Source organism: Pleuronectes platessa, chromosome 19 (assembly GCF_947347685.1).
Source record: "Pleuronectes platessa chromosome 19, fPlePla1.1, whole genome shotgun sequence".
NCBI lineage: Eukaryota > Metazoa > Chordata > Actinopteri > Pleuronectiformes > Pleuronectidae > Pleuronectes > Pleuronectes platessa.
Genome location: NC_070644.1, coordinates 2,630,916 through 2,656,025, shown reverse-complemented (window position 1 = coordinate 2,656,025; position 25,110 = coordinate 2,630,916). Strand labels below are relative to the sequence as shown.

The 25,110-nt window shown below is 40.9% G+C and overlaps 1 protein-coding gene across 14 annotated transcripts; it reads left to right on the top strand.

Moving 5' to 3' along the window:
* Positions 1-536: 536 nt before the first annotated feature.
* zmiz2 (zinc finger, MIZ-type containing 2) lies at positions 537-25,078 on the top strand. 14 transcript variants are annotated; one of them, XM_053411240.1, is made up of 21 exons: positions 537-964; positions 5,727-5,856; positions 6,572-6,674; positions 9,511-9,628; positions 10,137-10,351; positions 11,261-11,429; positions 13,056-13,274; positions 13,615-13,827; positions 14,482-14,565; positions 14,685-14,862; positions 14,999-15,140; positions 15,759-15,861; positions 15,988-16,119; positions 16,225-16,330; positions 17,256-17,413; positions 17,491-17,558; positions 17,654-17,722; positions 17,836-18,077; positions 19,465-19,589; positions 22,300-22,509; positions 22,917-25,078. In XM_053411240.1, exons 3-21 carry the CDS (start codon positions 6,625-6,627, stop codon positions 23,022-23,024), a joined length of 2,709 nt encoding a protein of 902 aa, XP_053267215.1. In that variant the 5' UTR covers positions 537-964; positions 5,727-5,856; positions 6,572-6,624; the 3' UTR covers positions 23,025-25,078. The 14 variants fall into 14 exon arrangements, with proteins under 14 accessions (XP_053267215.1, XP_053267226.1, XP_053267221.1 ...); XM_053411247.1 differs by lacking the exon at positions 537-964 and adding an exon at positions 1,021-1,322 and having other exon boundaries at positions 9,514-9,628; XM_053411239.1 differs by lacking the exon at positions 537-964 and adding an exon at positions 1,022-1,322.
* Positions 25,079-25,110: the final 32 nt, after the last annotated feature.

Here is a 25,110-nt window from a genome sequence, read left to right as displayed (position 1 = left end):
ATCTTAATCTTATTGTGGTACGACACTGTTCCATCCTGCTCGATTCTCAGTGATGTTCAAGTCAGGGGACTGTGCAGAAGTAGTTCATTCATGATGGTGAAGCCATGTGTCAGGTGATCAGCAGAAGGAGAGGCTGAACATCCCACAAGTCAAAACTAATTTTGAAAAAGCCTGCAAGCTGTGGCCTCTGCAGAAAAACTGGACTGCATCACTCCAAATTTGTGCGCAGGCCACAGTTGCCTGAAAATGTCCTTTGGGGGAGCTGATGAAATGAGAAAGTAGCATTGGAAGATCATGTGAAGAAAAGCTCATTTTCAAATGTCTGGTTACTGCAGGGGTTAAATTCATGTTACCCCCCCCCCCCCCCCAAAAAAAAAATCAACATAGTATGTCCAAACCTTTGCATGAATCTATCTGGTGTGAAGGGTGTGCAGGTGGATGATTTGATTGTGCATGGGTCACACACCCACGTGATCAATTATAGGTGATGTCATTTCAATACCCCCCCCCCCCCCTCACTCACTTTCTCTGTAGTTAGTCATTCAGCCGCCTGACTTGCAGGAGGAGGGGTCTTCCTCGGTGGGAAACATTATATCCCTGTGATCACATGAATATATTATAGCGGGTCATTGTGCAATGAGGGAGGTGAAGCCGAGCCGAGGTGCCAGGTTATGGGCCCGAGCGCACACCGCAACTATTAACCCGCGTGTACTTAGTTAGTTTGTGTAGTTTAATGTGTCAAGTTCGCAACACAGGAGCCATTAAGGGCAAATTGATGAATAGTGTACTTACTTATTATAAGCCCGGGGTGTGGAAACAACAAGCTAACAGGTCATACTAACGACAGCTACGCTCATCGGACTGCCTATCTTCTCCCCGCTAGCCCGACTGCGACACTAGCAGGCTAATGTCGCCCGGCTAACGCAACGCTGTCTGGCGACCGAGCGGCTCCTGCGGGGAAAAGGTAAGCCACCGGGCCGAGCAGCTTTCACTTTCTCCCAGCCACGGGGGCCCAGCTTTTTTGGCCATAGCTGCTCTCGCCCTCCGCGCAAACAGGCATTGTAACGACGGGCTAACGTGCCACGGACTGGCGGGGAGCTAGTTAGCACTGAGTGGCTAACGGCAGCAGCAGCGTGTTAAAGAGCCTCCACTCGCTCCTGCTCCGTTCCCAGCGACACATCACACTATAACTTAACACCGTCAGGCTACGACACCAGACTCTCCCTTCAACTGGACGCCTTTTCACGCTCTCCCCCTCGTTTATTGTCGCTTTTTACCGCGGGGCTGTGGACGTATCTGCGTTTATAAAGCAGCTGAGGCAGGTAGGTGCAACAGAACACACCCGCGATTCGCATTTTACACACATTCGCACCCACTGACAGACAGAGACGGAGAGAGGGGGACAGGCTGGACTCCACACCGCTGAAAGGCTTTGTTCCGATCTCCTGCAAATGTGAGCGGCATGTTTGGTTTGCTGTGTTGCGGGGGGAGCTGCAGGTAGACGTGAGTGTGCTGGTGTGATCGCCTGCATTGATTCCGACTGTCGTATGTTCACAGATCGATAATCACATCATGTGAGAGGTTGTGTAAGGGAGACCCCCCCCCCCCAACACAGGCTACATGCCTCACAACTGTTGTTGTTTTTATATCATGCATGTGTTGTGGCGTTGCAGTGGGTCTGAGGTGAGGTTGCCCGTTTGTCCCTCTGGGCCATGACTTCCTGAATATACCATGGGTACAATAACATGTTGTCCTGGCTGGAAGCCGGGCTCAGTCACTTTTGGTCAGTGTTTTCATGAGATGATGAAGAAGAAGTGTTGGATAATGAAGGTGCTTAGACAACTGCAGAGTAAAGTGAGGGGCTTGTGTTGAGGCTGCTGCTGTCTGAAGCCTCCACATGTTCTTAGTGTTTTTTTTAGTTTTTGTCTATATGATCTTACTCGTGTTCTCTGCAGCTCAGTTAGTCTGTTGATTATTATCCCCAATGATCTCATGTAGATAGAGAGAAGTTAACTAATGTGCTGTGACAGTGTAATAGAGCCCACTGTGATGTCAACATGCTGTCACACATGACCAAGAGAAGAATCCAACCCCCACATTTAAAGCAGGTGAAACCAGAGAATATTTGGCATTTTTGCCTGAAAAACTGCTAAAGTTATTGTGAGCTGGTGGCTTGTTTTCTCCAACCAAACACCAAAACCACTGAAATGACAGATTTTTCAGGCTATAGAATAAAATTAAATACACTATAAACGTTGGACCTTTCTGGAAAAATGTCTGAAATGTATTTATTAAAAAAAATATTTCGGTCAATCGACAAATACTTGCGTCTCTACTGTTGATCTAAATACACACAATTAAATGATTTAAATGATTTAAATGAGGATTTTCAGTGAAGTAACTTAATACAGTTTTCGGGCACAATATTTGATCCTTTTATGGTACAAAATGAGGCTATTAATTGAAATTCTAATTCTTATTCCAGGCACCTGTAGTACACAACATACTGGGCATGGCGCATCTTTTTTTGTTTTGGACTTCTAACCTGAATTTACCACAGTTTCTACATGTCTCTCTTGTCAGTGTGTGAGAGTATTTCTATCTTGCCCTTCATTGGTGTGATCTGTCGCTTTCATTTCATGATGGTGTTTAAGAGTCTATTAATTGGTTAATCTAATCTCTCAGACCCCATTGAGACTCTCAATTAGTGCGGAGCAGTGCAGGTCACCAGTTAAGTGGGCGTGTTGTAAATTGTGAGCCTTTGGCCTTCATCTGCGATTTTCTTATTCAAGATTTTCACACATTTTGTTACATTTTCCCTCATAAATTGAACTAATCGAATAATTGCATGATCATTCAATTTCCACTGTAAACATTGGGTTCTGCCACCAACAGTTATGTATATTGGTCTTCTAGTTGTTCATCAATAGATTTTTAAAGTGAACCAAAAATTTACCTTGTATCTTAAAACCACATAAGACAAAGAAAAGCAACAGACTAAAGTTTTTTTTTTAAAGTGAATTAATAGATTAACTAAATAGTCGCTCATTGAGTTCTAAGTGATGCATTTATTTACAGTCTTACCTAAACACACTTTTGCATCTCCGGCCTTGTTGTTCAGCTTTGTGATAAAAAATTTCTAATTCCTGTGATGACATTATAGATGCAATCAATTAATTGTGAAAATAATAGGTACATCATTGAGATTAAAAATATTTGTCAGTGCGAGCCTTATTATAAATATCTCTTCCAGAACTGAAACGCATCTTACTGACTTTGATTATATGTGAAATATTATCTTGTTCCAGGCTGCTAATTTCAAGCATTTCCTGCTTTTTTCTGTTTTATTTCATTGTAAAAGGAATATTTCGATTTTGAGCTGTACAAATGCTCAGTCTGTACCTACAACCTGAAGCTGAGATGAGAAGCACCACATATGAAATATTAACTAAGTAATGTGACACATTACATTAGCAGCTGAAGGCTCACATCCATGGTTGCCATTAGTTCTACCTTGGTAGAGGTTCTATTTGTTGAGAACACTCTTGTGACCTGTTTCGTCTTCACCAGGAAGGTTTTTGTTAAATATTTGTACAGGACCACAAATATTGTGAAAGTGCACTATTAATATGGAGCGTTGTGACTTTCTGAACATCTGCTGCTGTCAGGTGCTTATTAAAGACCACTTTTGACGAAGGCTTTCAGAAGTCCGGAGAGGTCTCACAAAGTCCATGTCGTGAAGAGGTTGAGGTGATAAATGAATTGGGCTCAGGACTTTCACACATGAGACTGAGGTTTGGGTCTTGTGTGAGATCAGAAGATGATATTGACACATTTTTAGACTTAGTTGACTTACTATCTTCACTTTTTTATATACAGGTTTCAGTGGCAGTTTAAGAGCAGCTATTTATTTAGGTGACTGAAAAAAACAATAGTTTGGGTTCAAACTAGAGATGTTCCTATAAAGCGGCAGAGATACCTCAGATATTGCAGGTCAAAGGCGGGTAAGCAAATCTATGTAGCAATCCAATACCAGGTCTATTATATTCACATCTTTTTTAAATAGTATATTTGTTTCATCCAGATAATAAGGCAGATTTCTTCTCCTTAAATCTCTTATTCTTTGCCGTCTCAAAGTAACAGCTGCACTGCATTGCCTCTGTCCAAAGCAGTTTTTAGAACTGCGAATAATAATTTATTTTCCTTAGTGTAGTGTTGGCCACACCTTGCTAAAATGGCAATTTGGCAATATGTATCGGGAGGGGGAAAAGGGCATCGGAACATTAAGCCTGAAAGACATTCTTAGATTTCTGCCATAGTTCACTCAATCAACAGCCAAAAACCAAAATGACAATGGTATAAACCAGAAAATCCAGAAATCCTCTCCCTCCAACTGGGTTGACAGGTTTTTTCCTTGAGGAAACACCTAAAGGATTCATCAAATCTTTGCTGATTAATTCTCTGTCAGATTGTTTCAATTTATTCCCAATATAAATTGTGCCATAAATGATTGGGTCAGATCGTCAGTATTGATAAGTGACTGTCAAAATTAAAGAGGCACTTAAGTAAGAACCTTGATCGGTTATGTGACAGCTCGAGTCAGAAAACAATGAGTGGCAGTTAATAAATTATGTAAAGAGCTCTTTGCTTTCTATTTGACTAAGAAGCAGAGGGAGTGTTTAATCATGTTTGCTGACTAGCTGCCAGTCTCTCCTACCCTCAAGCAGTTGATACACACTGGATCACTAATGGCTGTGACGTAAGTCAAACTGATGATCACTTTAACTGAATATGATTGTGGCCTTTGGGCTCAAGATGTAATTAGCTGACTAAATTGAATGTATAGAGATTACAATATGTTGGTATTAATGCTACTAATTTTGTTTTGATTATGAAACCCAACTTCTCAAAGTCCTTAAGGGTGTTTTACATAATGACATCAGAGCAGTTCAGGTAAAGTAATGATGAGCAGGTTGATGCTGCCGCATCCTCCTTTGAGTGTAAAACAGTTCCTATATGAAATATAATCAATTGTCTCACTGTGTAATTTAAGGCCAAAGTGATAAGTGAATACATTTATTAGATGGAAAAAGCTAAAATACCAATGCCCCAGGTTTGGAAATGTGACATTTAGCTGCTTTTCTTTTGAATGCATTGACTTTGGAGTGACATTTGAAGATGTCACCGTAGACTCTTGGAAATCATATTTGTTTAACTTTTGATTACATTGAAAAAGAAAACCTTTGCAGAATAATCAGTAATGAAAATATTGTCTCAGCCATACTAAAAGTACAGACCTTCAGCCTGTAACATTTTCATATTGTAACAGTACAAGCAATATGCAAAGTATCTACAACAAATACCTTTTCTGATGGTTCATGATTGTAACAGTGAGAATTTAATTTGCAGATAACATTATTTTTTGTTTAAAACACCACAACATCTGGATAAACTGCCTTGAACAGGTTCATGTCTTGCTTTCTGATTCATCTCATTTTGCTCATGAAAGCTGAAATCAGTGCTAACCAAACAACACAGGGGCTGTGGGAGCCCAGGGTCAGTTGAGGGTTGATTGAGCGCCCGCAGTGTTTTGGCTGTCAGTTTGATGGCAGAGGAAGAGGCAGAGGACAAGAAAAGAACAGGCAGCACAAAGAGCCGTGGGTGAAAAACAGTCTGAAAGCTGAGGTCAACCGAGGGAACAGTGTGTCTCAATCCTTCCTCTGCAGGTACAGACTGTGCTGCAGCATCTGATGAAGACCGACATCTTGCATTGTGTGGTTTAGCTGCTGAGCTGTGATGGAAGTTGCAAGGTGCTGTTTGGAGGCTGACAGTGTCTTTTGATCGGAAGGAATACAGGTATTTGATCTGAGGAGCCCTCTCCTCCCCTCCTGCTGTACACGATGTGGGGTGTCTGACCCAAATCTGCAAAGTGCAATAGGGAAACCAGAGAGAAGAACCAAGGGGGAGGGGATGTGGAGGCAAGGCTCTGATGTTGGAAAATTAGCATGTCAGTTGGTAACCGTCAGATAAAGAAAATCATTAGTGGGAGGTAGAAGGAGAGCAGCAGTTGGCAGCAGCAGTGTGGAAATAAGGATTGTGTAGGAAATAGAGAAAAGATCATGTATTGAAGAAGGGAATGTGGCAGATAAACATGAGGGCTGTTATTAAATGAACCAAATCGAGGAACAAGAAGAACAAGCGTGTGTTGGCGAGCGACTGATTGTACGTCGCCGTTTCCGGGCGGAGCGTCTGCCTCCTCACATCTCCGTTCTCTTAAATTCCTTTTGAAATCAGCATGCTAAATTTAGCTCCCAGCACCCCTCCCCCTCCTTTTGAGAGGTATCAGAGCTACAGCAGTCAGTGATAGGCTAACATTTTGATGTGCACAGTCCACACACACACACACACACATCCAGACACACAGAGATTAAAGTGAGTGGCTATGAGTGGGAGGGCACTATGTCTTAGTGCACACAGTTTGGGCTGCAGTGATGATAAATTGTTGCTGTGCAGCAAATGAGCTTTGAGAAACTGTCTTTTTATGTGTGTGTTTTCCCCCTCTCTCTCACAGGAGCTGCCACTTGAAGACAGTGGGGGCTCTCTGATGATCCCCCCGTTCATCCGATGAACCACCTCAACTCCATGAAACCCTCCCTGCCTCCCAATCCACAAAGGTACACACAAACACACAGTGGTAACATTAAACTTGTTGTCCTCAGGTGAACCATGTGACACCTCGCCTGCCTTCTCCAGTGCTGTATTATGGTTTTGTTGTTGGGGCCCAGGGGTGTGTTTGGTGGAAACAAGTTTAACTTATTCCAGCTCTGTCTTTGTGTCACTGAACTTAAGCAGGAATTCAGACCAATGCACGTGGTTGCGTTGGTGTGTCGCTTGTAGCTGAAGGTATTGGTGAGACATGAAATAGGATCCAGGAATCCTGTTCAGGTGACATATTGTGTTTTGAGGCATATGAGCGGCCAAAAGACTGCTCAATGGAATTTGTAACTCAAGAAGGTGGCAACTTTTTTTTACCTTTTTTGTGATGATTGCAAGTTTAACAGTAGAAATCCAGTGTTTGGGTCTCATTGAAAATTGCCAGGAATGTGGGCTTGCATGTTACAGCAGATGACAGATGTAGTCACATTGCATTGCAGAAGTTGAGCTGTGTACAGCTACGGAATGTGGTACTGGATCACTGGTCATGAAGCTGCTCATAAACGGATCAGTTCACTTTGAGTTGTCTTATCAAGTTATTTGCACACAAACGTGAGATAAACGTCTTCACCTGTGTTTTCGGGTTGTCTCCACATCAACCTCTTACTTCACATACTGTGAAATGCCCAAACAACTTTAATAGTGGTTAAATCTCTTCCTCTGTAAATGTTAAATGTTGCTGCACGCTGTGGTATTTCCTCCCTGTGAAGTGAGTGCTTTTAGGATTGTGAAATTCCATGTTCAGAGAATCCTGTCAACTTTTTATCACTCACTAAAGAATAGTTGCGGAAATTCTGTGCCACTGGTACTTCCAGTCTCCATCATCAAAATTAAAACGGAAAGAGAAGTAATCCGTTTTAGGCAAAGACACACGACCAGGTGACAGCCACCTCTGCAGAATTCTCCTTTGATGTGTTTGATTATCATCAAGCAAACACCATGTTTGAGTCTAGAAATACAGGTTAATGACCACAGTGTGATCTGCTGTATTGGCATTTGAAATGAGTGACCACAGAGAAAGTTAGAGAAGTCGGATCGCAGCTGCTACTCAGACCCCTGCTGTGACTGACAGCTACAGACCGAGCTGCCTTCCTCTGGAGTTGCTCTGGAGGAGGTGTTTGTGTCTGAGCAAATGTCCGACAAGTGGCAATTGAAGGAGCGAGAGCCTCCAGAGTTTCTGCAGACTTTCTGTGCCTGACCTCCTGGTATAAAGTCTGCAGATTTCTAACGAACGACAGACGTATAAATGCAAAAAACTAAAACAAAATGAACAGGGTCGATGTGATGTAACCAAAAGCACGTGATTTTCGCAGCAGAATTAATACGTTACATGCCTCTGTCTGCTGCACCACTTCTCACCTGAACACAGTTGAGCATTTGTTGCTGTTGTGAATCCCTCTGAGCTGAGTTGTTCATAAACATGTCAAAAGAAACCTCTGGAGAAAGTCTGGACCAAACTGTCTGCAGGTCCTCTGCAGTTCATATCTCAGAACAGCTTTAGTCTGCCCTTCGGTCCACTGGTCTCTGTGGCCTCTTCTATACTGTTTCTTGTCTCTGTTGTCTGACCAGAGACTGAAAAGTGATTTAGTTATGTCTCATAAACACTGTGCTAACCAACAGCCACGCATGAGGTTCTGATAAATCCCTGATTTTATTATTGTGACAAAGTCAACATAAGATACAGGTAAATGACAGCAGCTTGTGTTCAGATAGATAATCAATGACTGGTATAGTGCTCATCATGCACATATCGACTATTTTTCACTTTCAGTTTCACACAGACCCTCTTACCATAAAGACACTGGTCAATTATTTTCTATAATTATAGCCTTCAGAGGATTAACTTCTCCTATATTGTTATACAATAGTAGTGTGCTCTGATAGTCACTATTAGTTGGTGCTTTTGGCTTTCTGCTTTACTCGAGTATTGGATTTTACATTATATCCTTTTACATTCATTAATCCATTAGGCCTTTGAAATAACACACAAATGTTTGCAAAATGATTTAAGCAAAATATGTCATTCTTTTTTTTTGCTTCATTTGATATTGCAGGCATTACTGCCCTCAGACTGATCTATGAATAATTAGAAGAGCAAAGATGAATAAATTCCCTAGAAACTGGACCAACCTGTCTGATCCTTTCCTACACACTGTTAAGACAAAGCAGCTGTCGAGTGTTTTTTGTTCTGACATTTTGGAAGCATCTTGATTTTGAGCTTTTATCGAGCCAGAACAGCCTTTAATTGAGCACAGCCACAAAGACTGTTCTGACCACTCTGTTGCTCTCTGGAAAGCTATGAAAGCGTGACAAATGTGTCTCTAACTCACTGACATGACGAGCAGCGGCTGAAAAGAAGTGCTGAAAGCAGAGAGAAAGAAAAACAAACAAACCAGGAGTGAGGCTGATTTTATATTCTAATCAATGTCAACCTAGGCCTGTGATTCTTGTTAAAAAAAACAGTGGCGGTAGAAAGATCTCAGCCAAAGGCACCCTGCAAATAATGTGGTATGAGAGTACTGCTAATGTGGTTGTTTCCTGTTGAGGAAATGGTTTGTAACCTCAACTGTCAGATGACGAAACCACCCTCAGGTTAATTTTTAACTCCGCAAAGTGAATGATGAATTGACCACCTAGGTGAACTGTCTCTGCTCCACAGCTGCGCCCAAAAGTATAATACAGAAATGGATCATAATAAAATGTTGTGATACTCTGATATTGATCTGTTATATCTGAAATGTGAATGAACGCTCTCCTCAACAATCCCCACCAACTCAGCTTTGTATCCTTCTGCAGCAGTGACGGCCCCTATCTAAATGACCCAGTCTCCTGGCAACCAGGCACCAATCAGCACCCAGGATCTCTCTCTGTAGTAACCACAGTGTGGGGCGTGACCAATCCCACACATAGTCAGGTAACACATGACTCTGAGACATTTTGTTTTCTGAGACTACACAAAACCAGAATTAACAGAAGCTGATAAAAAAGCTTCTGTTTATCTCAGAGCAGGGAATCAAGGCATTTTGAATTTGAAATCTGAAAGTACAGCTGTGGCTCTTTTTATCATATTTCTTTTGACTATGATTGTTTCATATTTTCGTTTTTGTTCCTATTTTGAGCTGGTAGTCACAGAGTCTGATTGCCATCACATTTAATAGTACTTCATAATAATATACAGGACAGGATGCCATCATTCACTTCAATACTTGGCTCTCAGTTTCATTAAATGTATTAATTAAAGAACTTCCAGAACATTTAGTTGTAGTTTCTCTTTCAGGCGAATGTGACTGTTAAGTGTGTCTCTCTGTTGTTTCACTTGCTTTCTGTAACTGATTTAATGTAACATATTCAACGCTGTATGGTTCCTATGACTGTGATAACCACCCCTAACCCCCTTCCTCTCCCCCTTTCCTCCGATGTAGGTGTTCTGTGCACCCATGGGTCCAGGTGAAAGTTCTGGCAGTCACATGATGCCTGGTGGCAGCCCTGGTATGGGCCCTGGTATGGGCCCTGGCATGGCCTCCCAGTTTATGGGACAACAGTCATATGGAGACGCTGTATCTAAAGGCTATGGTCACCCACTGATGTATGGACGCCCCAACGCCGGCTACAACCAACCCTCGGCCTATGGTGGAAGGTATGCTCAATGAATTTCTGTTCGCTTAATGTCAGCTTCACTGAGAAGAAATTCAGAAAGGGATTTTTCGTAAAATGTAACTGTAAATTAAACTGCTTATATTTTATGAATGTAGAGAATAAACTTCATTCAGATGTGTCCTTAGCAAACCAGCTAAAATTGTATTCAAACTTTTCTTATGGATGTTCAGACGTAAGGACAGTATGGGTGTTGTGATTCAAAGTAAATTTAAGGTGACGGTCGCTATGTTAACGTACACAAACATGGTACATGGCTGAGCCCCCAATAACTACAACTGAAAATACCACAGCTTCTGTGACAGAAAAGAAATAGAAAATATGTTTCTACTAAACATTGATGGAGGATCAGTACATCTATGCTTAACACGCATCAAATCAACTCAAAAGTTCCTAACAAGCTCCTGCAACAGTTGCAATTACATAAAAGGGAAATTCCAGTATATTGACAACCAAACCAAATACACAACCTGGTGTATTTCTCGTAACTGTGCCTTTCTTAAAAGGCCAAGCTAACTTTCACTTTCATGATGATCACAGACACTGAACTCAGAATCAAAGATGGTTTAAAAAAAAAAAAAGAGAAACAAAACAAAAAGACCACAAACCCCAGAAACTCAGTGTCTTGTTAAAAACTGCTCATGCCACACACATATTGAAATGACCAATTGACTATGATAATTGAATTTGTTTATATTTTTATTCAGGACTGTGCTGTTTGTTACATCCTGCTGTCACATGCTGTGGGGTTTTTGTATTAACATATGTCAACGTGGCCGCTCTTCACCCACTGCTCTGACTCATGCTAGTGACGACACCACTCACGCTCATACGATCAGTGCTCTGAGCTCACTGCCCACTCATCTCCCCCGTCTTCCCCTCTACCCTGCAGTTACTCTGGTAACAGTGGAGGTGCCGGTCTGGGCGTGCGTCCTCCCTCAGAATTCACCCAGGCTGCTGCCGCCGCTGTTGCTGCCGCCGCCGCCACAGCAACTGCAACTGCCACAGCAACTGTATCAGCAATACAGGAAAAACAGCATCAGGAGCTGAGCTATGGACAGGTAAACATGCCTGAAAAGAATGAAGGGAGGGAAGGCACACACTTTTTTTAGTGAGTTCAGGCCGAGTAAGGGAAGTAAGGGAGAAACTGGGAAAGCTGCACACACCGAAATAAAAGCAAAGAATAATTTTAGTTCTTTATAAATTTGACTCTAAATATTAATAAGATTTGATAAGATTTGTATTTCATGGATGTCATATTTTAGTTTGTGTTTGTGGTTCTCTAGAAATGAATGAACCCTATATCAGTCTTACTCGAGTTAATTTGCCTGATTTGAAGCCGACTAAATATAATGTCACATCCACATATTCTGCAGAAGGCATTTTTGAACCACTGAAATACAGGAGTTGAGGTAAATTATTTGATTATTTGGAGTTTTGTATGTGCAGGTTTCCCTAAATGTCTAGGTCCGTACAAAAGCCTGGGGTCTGCAGAACAGTGGTGTTGCTCAGCCAGTCCAGACTCATTTCAGTTGTTTTTCTTAAATGGAGCCAATGCAGATGCAGCCTGTCCGTGTCAGTTTTACAGCAGATTAAGTTGATTTAAAATTGTCATTTTAATTAGTTAGTTTAATATCATGAGGCCAGTGCTTCAGTGAAGGATGTCTTCAGTGTATTTCCCAGGGTTGTGTTTCAGTAAACTTTTACCCTTGAATGTGCCAAATTCCAAAGAATAAATGGGATCTGATGAGTTATTGAAAAAATGTCTGACCCATTACATACACACAACATGAGTGAGTTTATGACATGATAGAATCAGGGGGAATCACATGTTTACATGTTAGTGTGCCTCTCTCACCTAATTTTACATACAAATGTATTTAGCTAGGGTGAGGGTTAAGACCTCTGCTCAGTTTAAAGTTGAAATAATATAGTATTGTATTTATTTCATCAGATGGTTTTGATGTTATTGCTACTATCTACTGTTATTTGTAAGCACCAATTATTTCCACATACAGACATGTTATAGATCCTCTGTAGAGTATCACTGTATTTAGTTATTGTGGCAGTAACTGAAAGGAGAAATGTCTGAGCTGCTCCTCATGCATGCCTCACTATACTGAAATCAATTATAGTCTCGCTCTTATGAGATGTGATCTTTTATTAATGACCGAGTAATCACTGGACTTCAGGAAAAACTACATCTTTAACACCATGCCTGGTTTAGAGTTGTGATTTTTGGTGCCGACGGCTGCAAAGCTTCTGCTCCTCTGCTGCTAACACACACTCACGACACATGTTTCTTATTAACAGCAGAGACATCACATAATTTGACACTGCTCTCCCCTGCCAGACTATTTACTCTACAGACTTCTTATTTACATAATAAGAGTCACTGTAGAAGCTTAGCAAACAGTTATTATCTCTGTTGGTTCTTATTAAAGAGCTCAAATGAAAACTAGATACAGGAAAGTATAGCACCATCCCTCTCAACATGCATGCATGTTTGTTTTTTTTGCAGTTAATTATGCAAATGCATTCACTCCAGCCTCCTCCTTGGCATAAACCAACTCTAAAGTAGATGTAAACACAGTAACTGACAACCATTTCCCCTTTTTTTACTAAGAGGGCTTTGTTTTAACCATTCCATCCCTCATTTGGTCTCTTGCCTTCCTTTTCCCTCCCAGATGGGTGGAGCATCAACTTACAGCACCCAGTTCCTGTCCCATTCGGGCCCCCGTGGTCCTCAAGTGATGAACCCTGGTGGGATGGTCCCTTCCAGGCCTGGACTTCCACCCTCCGCTGGGGGCTTATATGCCTCTCACGCTGCACAGGCACAGAAGATGGCCCAGCATGTGGGCTATCCTGGTGGACAGCAGGGGCTCAAACGGCCTTACCATTCAGAGGTTAGTGAGGACTGTTTACTCATGGATGTTTGCTTACTCTTTCGAAATTCAGTTTTACGAGCTGATTACTGATTATTCGGTCTTCATGTGTCCTGGATACCTTTAGCCAACAGCAAAACCACTGGTTATGTTCATGAAATTCAATGCATCCAATTGGTTTCCACTTCATGGTTGAATGTGGGCTAGACTGGTTGAATAGAAGGATGATGTGGCATTACCTTCACAAATAGATTTTTAGAGAAAGAAAATGTCAGTCACTCACTCTTGTGTTTGCTTCTCAATTAACTTTAAAAATAACAACAGTTTCGTAACTGCTCCATTCTATATATATTTTTTTCAGGGTTATCCACCACAGCAGTACGGCTCTGGTGGGATGTCGGGATACCCCAACCAGCCTCTGCAGTACCCCCCCGGCCCACAGCAGAGATGTGCCCCCTCACCCTCTTACCCCTCCAGCCGGGTGCCTTTAATGGGACAGTACCCTTCTGGACCACACAACCCAGCACAGTTCCCTCCTGGAGCAGTTCAGCCTAATCCTCCACAGTATTATAAGGTAATCACATCCAACCAATAACACACACTCAAAGCTGATACCATTATTGATACCATATTGATATCTGAACTTTTGATCATTCCAGGAAATGTTCCAATGTTCTTGTCAACATAAGCACATAATTACATAAGCCTTTTTTCTGAGGATCTCTTAATGGTTTTAAAGGGTAGGCCAAAGACAAATATCCCAAGGAACAACAAAATAGAGTTTGTATTGCAAACAAAAATCAAGATATAGTGTTAGTTGACAAAGCAAAGAAAATATAGGTGACACAGAATGACTCTCAAAGAGCTTATTATTATTTAATATCTTTGGTCGCAGACTATATGTTGGACAAAACAGGAGATTTTAGGGTTGTCAATTCTCAGGCTTTATGACATTTTGATTGTGAAATTCTTTTATATTTGCTGAATTTTTATTGACCAACTAATAGGCATGTTTATCTTATCTTTACTTATTTTTCATTAATAATTAGACTGCAGCCTTTTAACTTTTTGATTTGATGAGGTTTGATCAAAACAGGGAAAAAATGGAATCCATCAAAGTTTCTGAAGAATTAAGGCCCCACTAATTTCTGCACCACTGTGAACTATTCCAGGTCCAGATATACAGATCATTAGCTGACTGTCTTGTTTCCTTTCTTGTGTTCACTAGTCGGAGCCGTTCAATGGTCAGGGCAGCCTGCCAACAGGAGGAGCAGGGGGATACAATGCCTTCACACAGGCCGCAGTGAACGGGGTAAGACATCTATGCACACACCACCCTTTTACTAAAGACTGAGTCCAGTTAAGACCACACAGAAATACACTGCTGAGGATCTGACGTTCTAAACACGCTTCCTCATCCTCGTATCTCAGCAAGGTCGGGGTGGAGTGATGCCCGGGTATCCCGTCTCACCGATGGGAGGGAACCCCACCCCCCCAATGACACCTGGCACTACCATACCCCCCTACCTATCCCCAGGCCAGGACACAAAACCACCCTATCTTCCACCAGACACCAAACCCAACATTAGCACCCTGCAGCCCTCTACAGGTGAGACCTGTGATGAAATAGTGTCCATAAGCAGGGATAATACATAGTGTGGTATAATAGTATAATTTTCCATTACAGACCCATCCATAGTAATAAGCCAATTCTAAACTAAAAGGCTATTTAACTCCCTTTCAAGGTAACCCCAGTGATGACCTGCGGCTGACTTTCCCGGTACGAGACGGTGTCGTGTTAGAGCCGTTCAGACTTGAGCACAACCTGGCCGTGAGTAACCACGCCTTCCAGCTCAGAGACTCCGTCTACAAAACACTCATGTTGAGGTGAGAAATCTGACTTTTATCATGTGTTTAGGATTCATCTTCTTCTTTTTTTTATTTGAATTTTTTTAACACAAACCGATGATTTGGGCAGATTTTTCCCTAAACACAGCGCGTGTGTATTTGGTGTCCAATTTCCTTGCTTCTCATACTGTAAATTGCATACAATCAGAGATTACATGTTACATTTAAAGCACTGGTCTAGAAGGATTTGGTTGAATATATGTGATGTACATGGATTTTTAAACTGATAAAGATCCTGGTTTTAAAAGTTGAAATTTTAGTAACGGGAGGATAGTTCTTTTTTATATTGAAACTAGTGTTTTAATTTTGTGATTACAAAGGGTAGATAGAGCTGCTGTGTAGTGAAGATGAGCAACCTCAAAGCAGAGGCCAGACTTTAACTGTGACCCTCTGTAGCACAGTGTGTATTGAGAGCAGTGCATCTCTCTCTCTCTCTCTCTCTCTCTCTCTCTCTCTCTCTCTCTCTCTCTCTCTCTCTCTCTCTCTCTCCTCTCTCCCTCTCTCCCTCTCTCCCTCCATTTAGAAAAGCAGATGAGGAATGTCTGATAACCCCACCCATTCTCTCCCTGATTAATTGTATTATGTCTCCCCCTGCAGACCTGACCTGGAGCTGCAGTTTAAGTGCTACCACCACGAGGACAGACAAATGAACACTAACTGGCCTGCCTCTGTGCAAGTGAGCATCCTCACTTTTTCTTTGGTTGGTACTGTGTGTGTGTTTGTCCGAACACCATTTCTTAAAGGGTGTTCACTGTCATTTTAGTCTCTTTAGGGGTTTCTAGATGCACTTTTACTCTAATACTGTCATTTTGTTCCCCTTGATCAGGTTAGTGTCAATGCAACCCCTTTGTCCATTGAGCGAGGGGACAACAAAACCTCCCACAAGCCTCTGTACCTAAAGCAAGTGTGTCAGCCAGGACGTAACACAGTACAGATCACAGTAACCGCATGCTGTTGTGTAAGTAGCTTTGAAATGAACGCAGTGTCACAATGCGACCTGTTGATTGTATGTCCCACTTTAAAATGAGCAATAGCCATTTCAACCCCCGCCATCTCCCCCCAGTCCCACCTGTTTGTGTTACAGCTGGTCCACCGGCCGTCTGTCAGGTCTGTCCTGCAGGGTTTGATGAAAAAGAGACTGCTGCCGGCTGAGCACTGCATAACAAAGAGTGAGTCCAAATCCAACAGTAGCCACCATTTCTTAATTTAAACCACTGATGTGATATTGAAGGTCTTTGCCAGGAGCTTGCGGTTTATCTGAAGTAAGGATCTGAGCAACAGATTCACAACCTCACAGAATCTAAACTACAGCTTCACTAACCTGCCAGTTTCAGCAACCGACGACTGTGTGCTCCCTTTACTCATCCCCTCGGTCACTGTCACAGCTGGGGGCTACAGTACTTAGAGGCTGACATTAAACAGACCAGTGATATATTCTTGCACAGTACAGTAGGTCTATCACCTTACAATCAGACTAGCAATTAGACACATCCCATGATGCAATTAGTCAGGAACTCAGAGAATATGTTTGGTAAATTTCTGCATTTAAATTGCACTTTTCCCCCGCACCAACCACTATACAATTTACCTTCCAATAACCAAGTCCCTCTCTCTGACACACACACACATACTCATAACCACAGTCAACCTTTTTCCATAGTAAATAGACACGTCTTAAATTATCTCTTTTGATAGTGATGCCAGTACAAATCAGGGATTTAAACTATTGTGGATACTTTAAACTGGGGAACCTCATTATTATGTGCTCTGCTAAATAAGCTGTACACTGGACACTGCTTCTGTAACAATGAGTTTCTCTAACATTTTTCTGTGCGTGTCCTTTACAAATTACATTCAATTGAATTCAATTTTATTCGTATATTACCTAATCATAATAAACATTATCTCAAGGTACTTTACACTGTAAGGTCAAGACCTTAAAAATGTAAAGAATAAATTAAAAAAATCTAAATTTAACAGAAATCTGATAAATATACATTCAGCATTGACCGATGGAAGATAAAATGCCTTGTAACAACGCCCAGCCGTGTTGTAGATCAGGGATGTGACTGTGTTCCCTTCTTTTCATTTCAGTCAAGAGAAACTTCAGCAGTGGCACTATCCCCGGGACCCCCGGTCTGAACGGTGAGGACGGTGTGGAGCAGACGGCAATTAAAGTCTCTCTCAAATGCCCGATCACATTTAGACGAATTCAGCTGCCAGCCAGAGGTCATGACTGCAGACACATACAGGTGAGGTCCCTAACTCACTCACTCACACACCTAATCTTTCATTTCAGTTGTCTAATGTGGACCTCTCTCTTCCGTAGTGTTTCGACCTGGAGTCCTATTTGCAACTCAATTGTGAAAGAGGGACCTGGAGGTGTCCTGTGTGCAAGTATGTATTTAACAAGGATTTATTGCACTTTCTAGTCTCAGATCCATTCATCTCAGTGAAAACTTTAGATAACACTTTGTTCTTCTCGTCTGCAGTAAAACCGCTTTGCTTGAGGGGCTGGAGGTCGACCAGTACATGCTTGGTATTCTTGTCTATATCCAGAAGTAAGAGCTTATATGTGAAATTCAAAGTGTTAGTGTTTTTTATCTTTTGGATATTTGATGTCCAGTGGCATTTTAATATACTTAGAAAACCCATTTGTCTCTCCTGTCTCCAGCTCTGACTATGAGGAGATCACCATAGACCCAGTGTGTGGTTGGAGACCAGTGCCCATCAAACCAGACCTGCACATAAAAGAGGAGCCTGATGGTCCAGTGCTGAAGCGCTGCCGCACAGTCAGCCCGAGCCACATGGTGTTGCCCAACGTCATGGAAATGATCGCAGCTCTGGGCCCTGCGTCCTCTCCATACCAGAGTCTGACAGCAGGAGGCAGGAGCACCCCCGACTACAACAGGCCAGGTTAGGTTCTATTTGAGAAGGGAAGTCAAAGGGGTCAATGAGTTAGTGGTGGTCCCTTTATTTTTAATGAATATGGTCTTATAAACTATGAATCCTTCTGACTAAGGACATCAGCTTATCAGTTTCAATTAAAAATAATCCTTTCAATTTCAATAGGGCCTCCCACCGATTTCGGTCATCGGGCCCTAAATATTCAGGGTATATTTTAGTTATTTTGATGCATAAATAAGAACCTTAATAAAGGAATTCACCTATGTTTAGGTTTTGAAATTGAATATAAAGTATTAATTATATTAAACTCAACCCAACTGTTTTATTAAATGTACAAGTGCAAGACCTTCCTAATGGAAACACAAGAAAAAGTCTGCACACCCTCGCTGAAAAGTCATTGTAACATATTTTCTAATCTTTACACAATCCTAATTTTCCAATTTTAAAGTTAATGTAATGAAAAGCAATAATTAAGTATCATCAAACATCATCCATCTGGAATTGTAGTTGTTATATTACCATGTGTGTGCTGTTATCTTACAATTTTACATATTTAAAAATAACTGGCTACCATTTTTTTTGGCAAGTTTTATTCATTAAAATGTTACGGAAGAGTGAAAAATGTAATTCTTTCAGGGATTTAAGGGTTTTACAGAATATAGCCCTCATTCTTGTAATGGTGCTGTTCTTTTGTTTTCTGTTTGCTGGCTGCTTGAATGAGATGAAACACACAGTTTTTGAACTATAAAACAGAACATCCCCCAATTTAGAAATTCTAGGCAGTCTATAAATGGTTCATAACAGACTATAATGTAGTTGTAAAGAGATACAATTGTGCCTTCTTCAAAAGCCATTACTCCTCTTGTTGACACCATGGTTTACACCTACTTGTGGATGCTGCTGTATAAGTAGATAATGAATGGTGATATGGTATATTACACCCGTCATAATAAAATATGTCCTTTCAAAAGAAGTTTAAGCTGTTGAAAAATACTGTACAATAAAGACATTTATAACATAATACTCACAACAGTATATTTGTTAATTTTTATATTGTTGTGACTTTTTATTATGTTATAGGTATTCACTGTTGGAGAGAAAAGGATTAGGAAACCATACACATAATGCTTTAATGTATATAAAGCATCTGTCCTTTTAACTGGTGCTGTGTACAATATCTGTAATCTCTGTATGCCCATATTGTACACAGTCGCTCTGTCTTTGGGCTCGTAGATGGTAGATGACCCAGAAAAATATGTCAAGCAACATGCAAAGAAGGGCCCTCCCCTTTCTCTTCCAGGCTGCACCAGCCACTATTATGCAAGGCAAAATAAAAGTGTGCACTGACCTAAGTTTTCTTCACAGTGGTAACATTTGTTCATTCTTGTTTCTGCAGGGAGCCAGGGATTTTCCAGCCAAACAGGGTTTACAGACTTCCCCAACACTCCTGGCACCCCGACACTGGGAGAGTATGCTTCTGCCTCCGGGCCACCACCTCTACTCCCCTATCAGTCTGACCAGGTTAGATACATTTAAAATAATATCTCCTGCCATCACCCTTTATTGCATAATGCATTTTGTAGGGAACGCACAGAAACGTATTCCTCTTCTTTTCTTGACATGGCCTCTGGCCACAGGGAAGTGGATAATGCTCAGTGTCTTCTAGTCATTTCACTCAGGACATTTTCTCTACTGGTTGAGTAGACTACATGAATAGATTCCTGCCAGAAGGCGCTGTACTATGAGCTTGCTTCACAAACACAGTGATACAGATGACTATTATGTAAAAGGCACATACTGTATATCCTGAAAGAGATGGAAAGGCAAGTTAATAACAAAGTTGTTTTCTCATTCTCATCAAATCTTAAGAAAACGATCATAACTATCAATACAATGATTCTACTAACGGGTATCATCTGTCTGATATATTAGATTTCCCCATTGTTTCAAGAAACTACTACAACACATCCATGATCTGTTACTTCATCACCACACTCACACACACACACACACACACACACACCTGTCCTGCTGCCACAAATACTGATTTACAGCAATGTTTGTGGATTGATCTGCCACTGAAAATAGTCCCCAAACAAATGCATAATTTCCTTCGGTGGAGTATAACTCAAAGGAGCAGGTAATTTGTTTTGAAAATGTAACTACACATTTGTTTTTAGTTTTTTTAATTGGGTTAAATAAGAAATCCAACAGTCGCCACAATGAGCAAACACAGTCGTACAGGGACACAAGTCAGGAAATGCTAGACATTCGTACAGTGAATTTTTATAAATGCAATTTATTGAGCAGTGTTAGAATGCATGGTTAGATGAGTGCAATTGGCCCGTGTTCTAAGTAAGAAATATGCTACTTAAATTATATCTGAATTTAAATTTGTTTTTATTTTTTCAGACAAAGGAGGTCAGGATGAAGAAAAATAATATGGGAGAATTCCAAATTATGCAGGGAAATTAAAAAATTTAAGATGTTGCTGAAAAAGAACAACGACCATCCGAAAATACCATAAACACCTCCAGAGACTGACACGTGTCTGACTCCCCTCAATCAAAAATGCGGAAACCGATAGGAAATCAAAGTCTCTCCAGAGCTTCAAAGAACTCTTTTTTTCACAACGTGCTGATAAAATATATCAGACAAAAGTACCAAGACACCAAAGAAGAATGAGAGAGAGTGAGTCAGATGATATTAAATGTGTCAGGAAAGATCAAAAGAATCATTCCACAACCAACCTCAGTGACAGGAAGTCATGTAGTAATAAACAAAGAAATATGGGCAGAATTTGCCAGTGAGCGATTCTGGATGTGTGTGCTCTCTAGCCCATGACTAATAACCAGGACATGGTTAATGTGCTTGACTATGGTCTGGGAAAGCTGGGATATATCCCTGGCTGCCCCTGAATTTGCTATATTATGATGCACATTAGAACAAGTGTTTGCAATTAGAATTTCCAGATCAGTAAATCATGAGACACATGCAGTTATTATTCAAGTTCATGAATGATCTGTAATTCTGATGTATTTGTGAGGATTAAATCATTTTCACGTTTTAAAATTTGTTCTAAAAGTTTCTCTGTCGGGCAGGAAATGTTTTATCTTTTAATAATGGGGGGGGTCTACTCTGTTATTCATATCAACTCTGTTACTGTCAGTGTCAACTCTGTTTAAGATTTTGTTTTTAATATGAGCTTTAGATATGTAGTATTGTTAAGAATTTGAACAGAGGCTGTGTCACAAGTGCTTTATTAAATTTCAAAGCATTCCATTAATTTTTAAAGCTATTTTTTTAGTGAAAATACATACTATTGCACAGCATGTTTATATTTTTACTTCAAAACCAAAAGTCTCCATCTTATTAGACTTCAACTTGACTTAATGGATGTAGAGACGAAAGTTCTCTTAGGGGAGACACATTTTTTAACTTGTATTGTTTTACTATATATTTTACCCAAAATGCCCTAACAGAGTTGACAGATTGTCTTTAAGTACTGTTTGTACTAATTGTTTTTCACAATGAATATTTTTTATCATACAGGTATAGGGTAAGGGAATACTGAAAACATAAAGCTTAAAGTTGGTTCTATGAGAATAAAAAAAGTTTAATTGTAAAAATCCTCACTACTTTTTGTTTTGTTTCTATTCTTGAAATGTACCCATAACTCTGGACTGGGCATATAATAAATATATGGGCATCCCTTTGCAAATCACTGATAGAATGAATTCGATGTTTGAAGTCATAAGAAGTAAACACAGCCCCAGCAGCAAACCTGTAAATGAGGCCGATGTCTACCTGTAATGATTTGGTATAAAAGCTTCCATGATGTGCTGCTGTGGAGCGACACTGACTGTCTTTTCCTTCTGGTTTTGTGAGTTCAGTTAAGAGGCTTTAACTGAACTTGAAGTAGACAAGTAGACAGCACTGACTGAGGTGAGATTCTCTCACTCACAGAAAGTACTGCGCCACTAAGCACAGACCACCTGTCGCACACAGCTGAGGGGCTGTCTGCTGAGGGTGTAAGTCCATCCTCCTCCACTGTCACACACTTCTGGTGTTCAGCCTCTATTATCAAAAGCCCACAGGGATTCTTACAAAGTGCAGTTTGTGGTGAATACACAGTCAAATAAGAAGTCCTGTAGCAGTGTGCCAAAATAAAGATTTATTTTTGTGTCTGTGTCTCTCTTCCTCTGTGTCTCGTCCTGCTCATCATTGCCAGGTCCCTCATCCTGGACGAATGGAACACTCCCAGCACATCCTGCAGCAGCACAGCTCCAGTGTTCATGGTAACCAGGGTCTCTGTGACACCGGCAGCCCGCTGTCGCAGCGGAACACCAATACCCAGAACCCCCGGATGCAGAGCGAAGGCTCCTTTGGTCTGGGAGGCCAAGGAGCACCTGGAGGAGAGGGAGCCGATCATGCACTAGATGTGAGTGAAAAGCTGTTGACCATGTGTTTTAATTTTATGAAAGAACAAACCATATTTAGACTGCAGGATGTGAATATTACTTGATTTCCCTCTTTGTAACTGTAATAGAAATCACAGGCTTTACCACAATAACATACCACTGAGTAAAATTTAAGGATGAACAATTAAGCTGTGTATGAAGTGGAAGGAGCTGTTTAAACCTCTGGTTTTGATAGCAAATATTCAGTTGATTGAACATCATCAGTACAAGAGAGGAGAAACTGTTTAGGTCTGGTTATTTTATTTAAAAACTCAAAGGCGCAAGCAAATGCACATGAAGTTACTAAGCACTAAGCTCAAAAATCTGAAATTTGCATCTGAAGTTATTTAATTCAATTAATTACAATTTTTTTTGTTTTGTTATGAAGCTTCTTCCTGAGCTGACCAATCCGGACGAGCTGCTGTCCTATCTGGGTCCCCCCGACCTCCCGAACAACAGCAGCGATGACCTCCTCTCTCTGTTCGAGAACAACTGATGACCTTCAGATTCTCACACCTGCAAGTCCAGCCTCCGCTTCTCTGTTTGCTGTAGCCCAGGATGAACACTGCACCATCTCTGATGGCACCCATCACTCTGTGTGCATGTGTGTGTGCGTGTGTACATTCGTGTGTCATTTTGAAGTGTCCTGCGCTTCTTTGAAGTCTGTTCAGTACTCTGTAGAGGGAATGGCATGGAACACTCTACACCTGAACACTGTCCACAATAAGTATGAAGAATAAAAGAGTACAGTGGGCTCTGACTGTGCAGACCAGCATTTTAAACTAAAGCACAACTCACAGGCTGAGGGATCTTTATGTATAGATAGTTATAATTGATAGGTGGGGGGGATAGTGGAACACGGCAAGTGTTATTGAGGAGTGACAGCAACATGGTGCCTGTGTCTAATCCACACATTTCCACTCAAACAAGTCTGACCCCACAAACCTGCTGCTCCAAACGTTGGGACCACTGAGGTCAGTGGCTACGGGAGAAGCTGCTGCACCATTTTGAGGTAACATGAGCTGCAGCAGCAGTCCGATGCTTTCTGAAATCTTCAAATAGAAAATGTGGTGACTCTAAAAAACAGATTTGTGTATTTATAAAGGAAAGCAGTTGCTATGTGTCTGCTGTGATTTATAACCTTATTCTTTTGAACTCTATTGATGGTTAGCTAAAGCATTTATGCATTACTGCTCCCAAGTGGACTGGAGTGCAGACTGCCGTCTCAAACCTTATTTTTAAAGTGTACCAGTTCTCAAAAGGATCCGGATCCAAACTAATGTTGATTATCACAAGACCTGTTATTTCTTACATCATAATGATGAAGGATAACGTCACATTTTTGTTTTGTATATATCTACGACAGTAAAAATTGAATCCAAGGTTTATCTCCTAACATGGTAAACGACGATAAAACTAGAATGGCAGAGTGCACACCTCCGCCAAAGGAAATCTGGTCTAGGGAAAGAAAGTCTGGTAATCTGCACCACATTGTTTAAAATCCATGTCTCAACACCATAAAGAAGTCAGATTTTTACTTGGCTTCATTATCCCCTGGAGAAATTGACAAAAAGTCATAAAAGAAAATCCAGCCCTAAAACCAGATCTCCAACCAAACTTTAATGAGTTCCTTCTCAGCCAATACACCATCCCTCCACCAGGTTTGGTGCAAATCAGTTCTCTACAAACAAAAAGGAAGAAACAGACATGGGTGAAAACAATAATAGTGAATAAAGCCCAGCCTACAAAGGCCCAGATAAATATTTTTATGTTGGGACACCACTGAGGTTCATTGTATCTCTAACATCCTTCAGCACTGTGAACTATATAAAGACTCCCACCTCTCACTCTGTTGAGTTCACCCTCTTTTGGGGATGGTGTGTCTGAGTGTGGCTGTTTCAAGCTGTTTCATACTGTAAATGCTGTGTGTCATGGCCTTTTCTGCCATTTGAAAGCTATTTGTATGTTTATAAATTGTCACCTGTATAACCCATCACGACGCGGGTTTGTGTACTGTATAATCAGCTGTTTTCATTAGAGAACGTGTGTGTATCAAATGAATTGTTAATCATAGTAAGTTTAAATGTTATTAGTTGGAGAATGGATCATTGTTGGCACTGTACACATGCTGTGTTAGAAAATTGATAAACCAATTGTAAAAAACAAGTGGTCATACATACACGCATGATGCATGTATGACAGAAGTCGGCTGACACGGAGTATTGCAGTTCAAGATGTAAAGTTTGAAATTGTTCTAAATGCCACTTTTTGAAGCTGACTTTTTTTCCCCTATGAATTCAACCCTGCATCGTCATGACAACAGCAAATAATGTTTCCTGCTAACTTGAGCGACACAATGTTATTTGGAAATGGACTGTTTAACTTCAAATTTATAGGGGAAAGTTTTTTTTTATTTGTAAACTACTACACATATTTTGTAATTCACTGTAATTGACATTATTTTCTATTTATATTTTAATCATCGTACCTACAGTTACGTTTTCCCTTCCCTGACAGAATCACAATTAAAATCACTTTATTTGACAAGAATTTGTTCGGAAGCTATGTCTTTATTTGGAGTG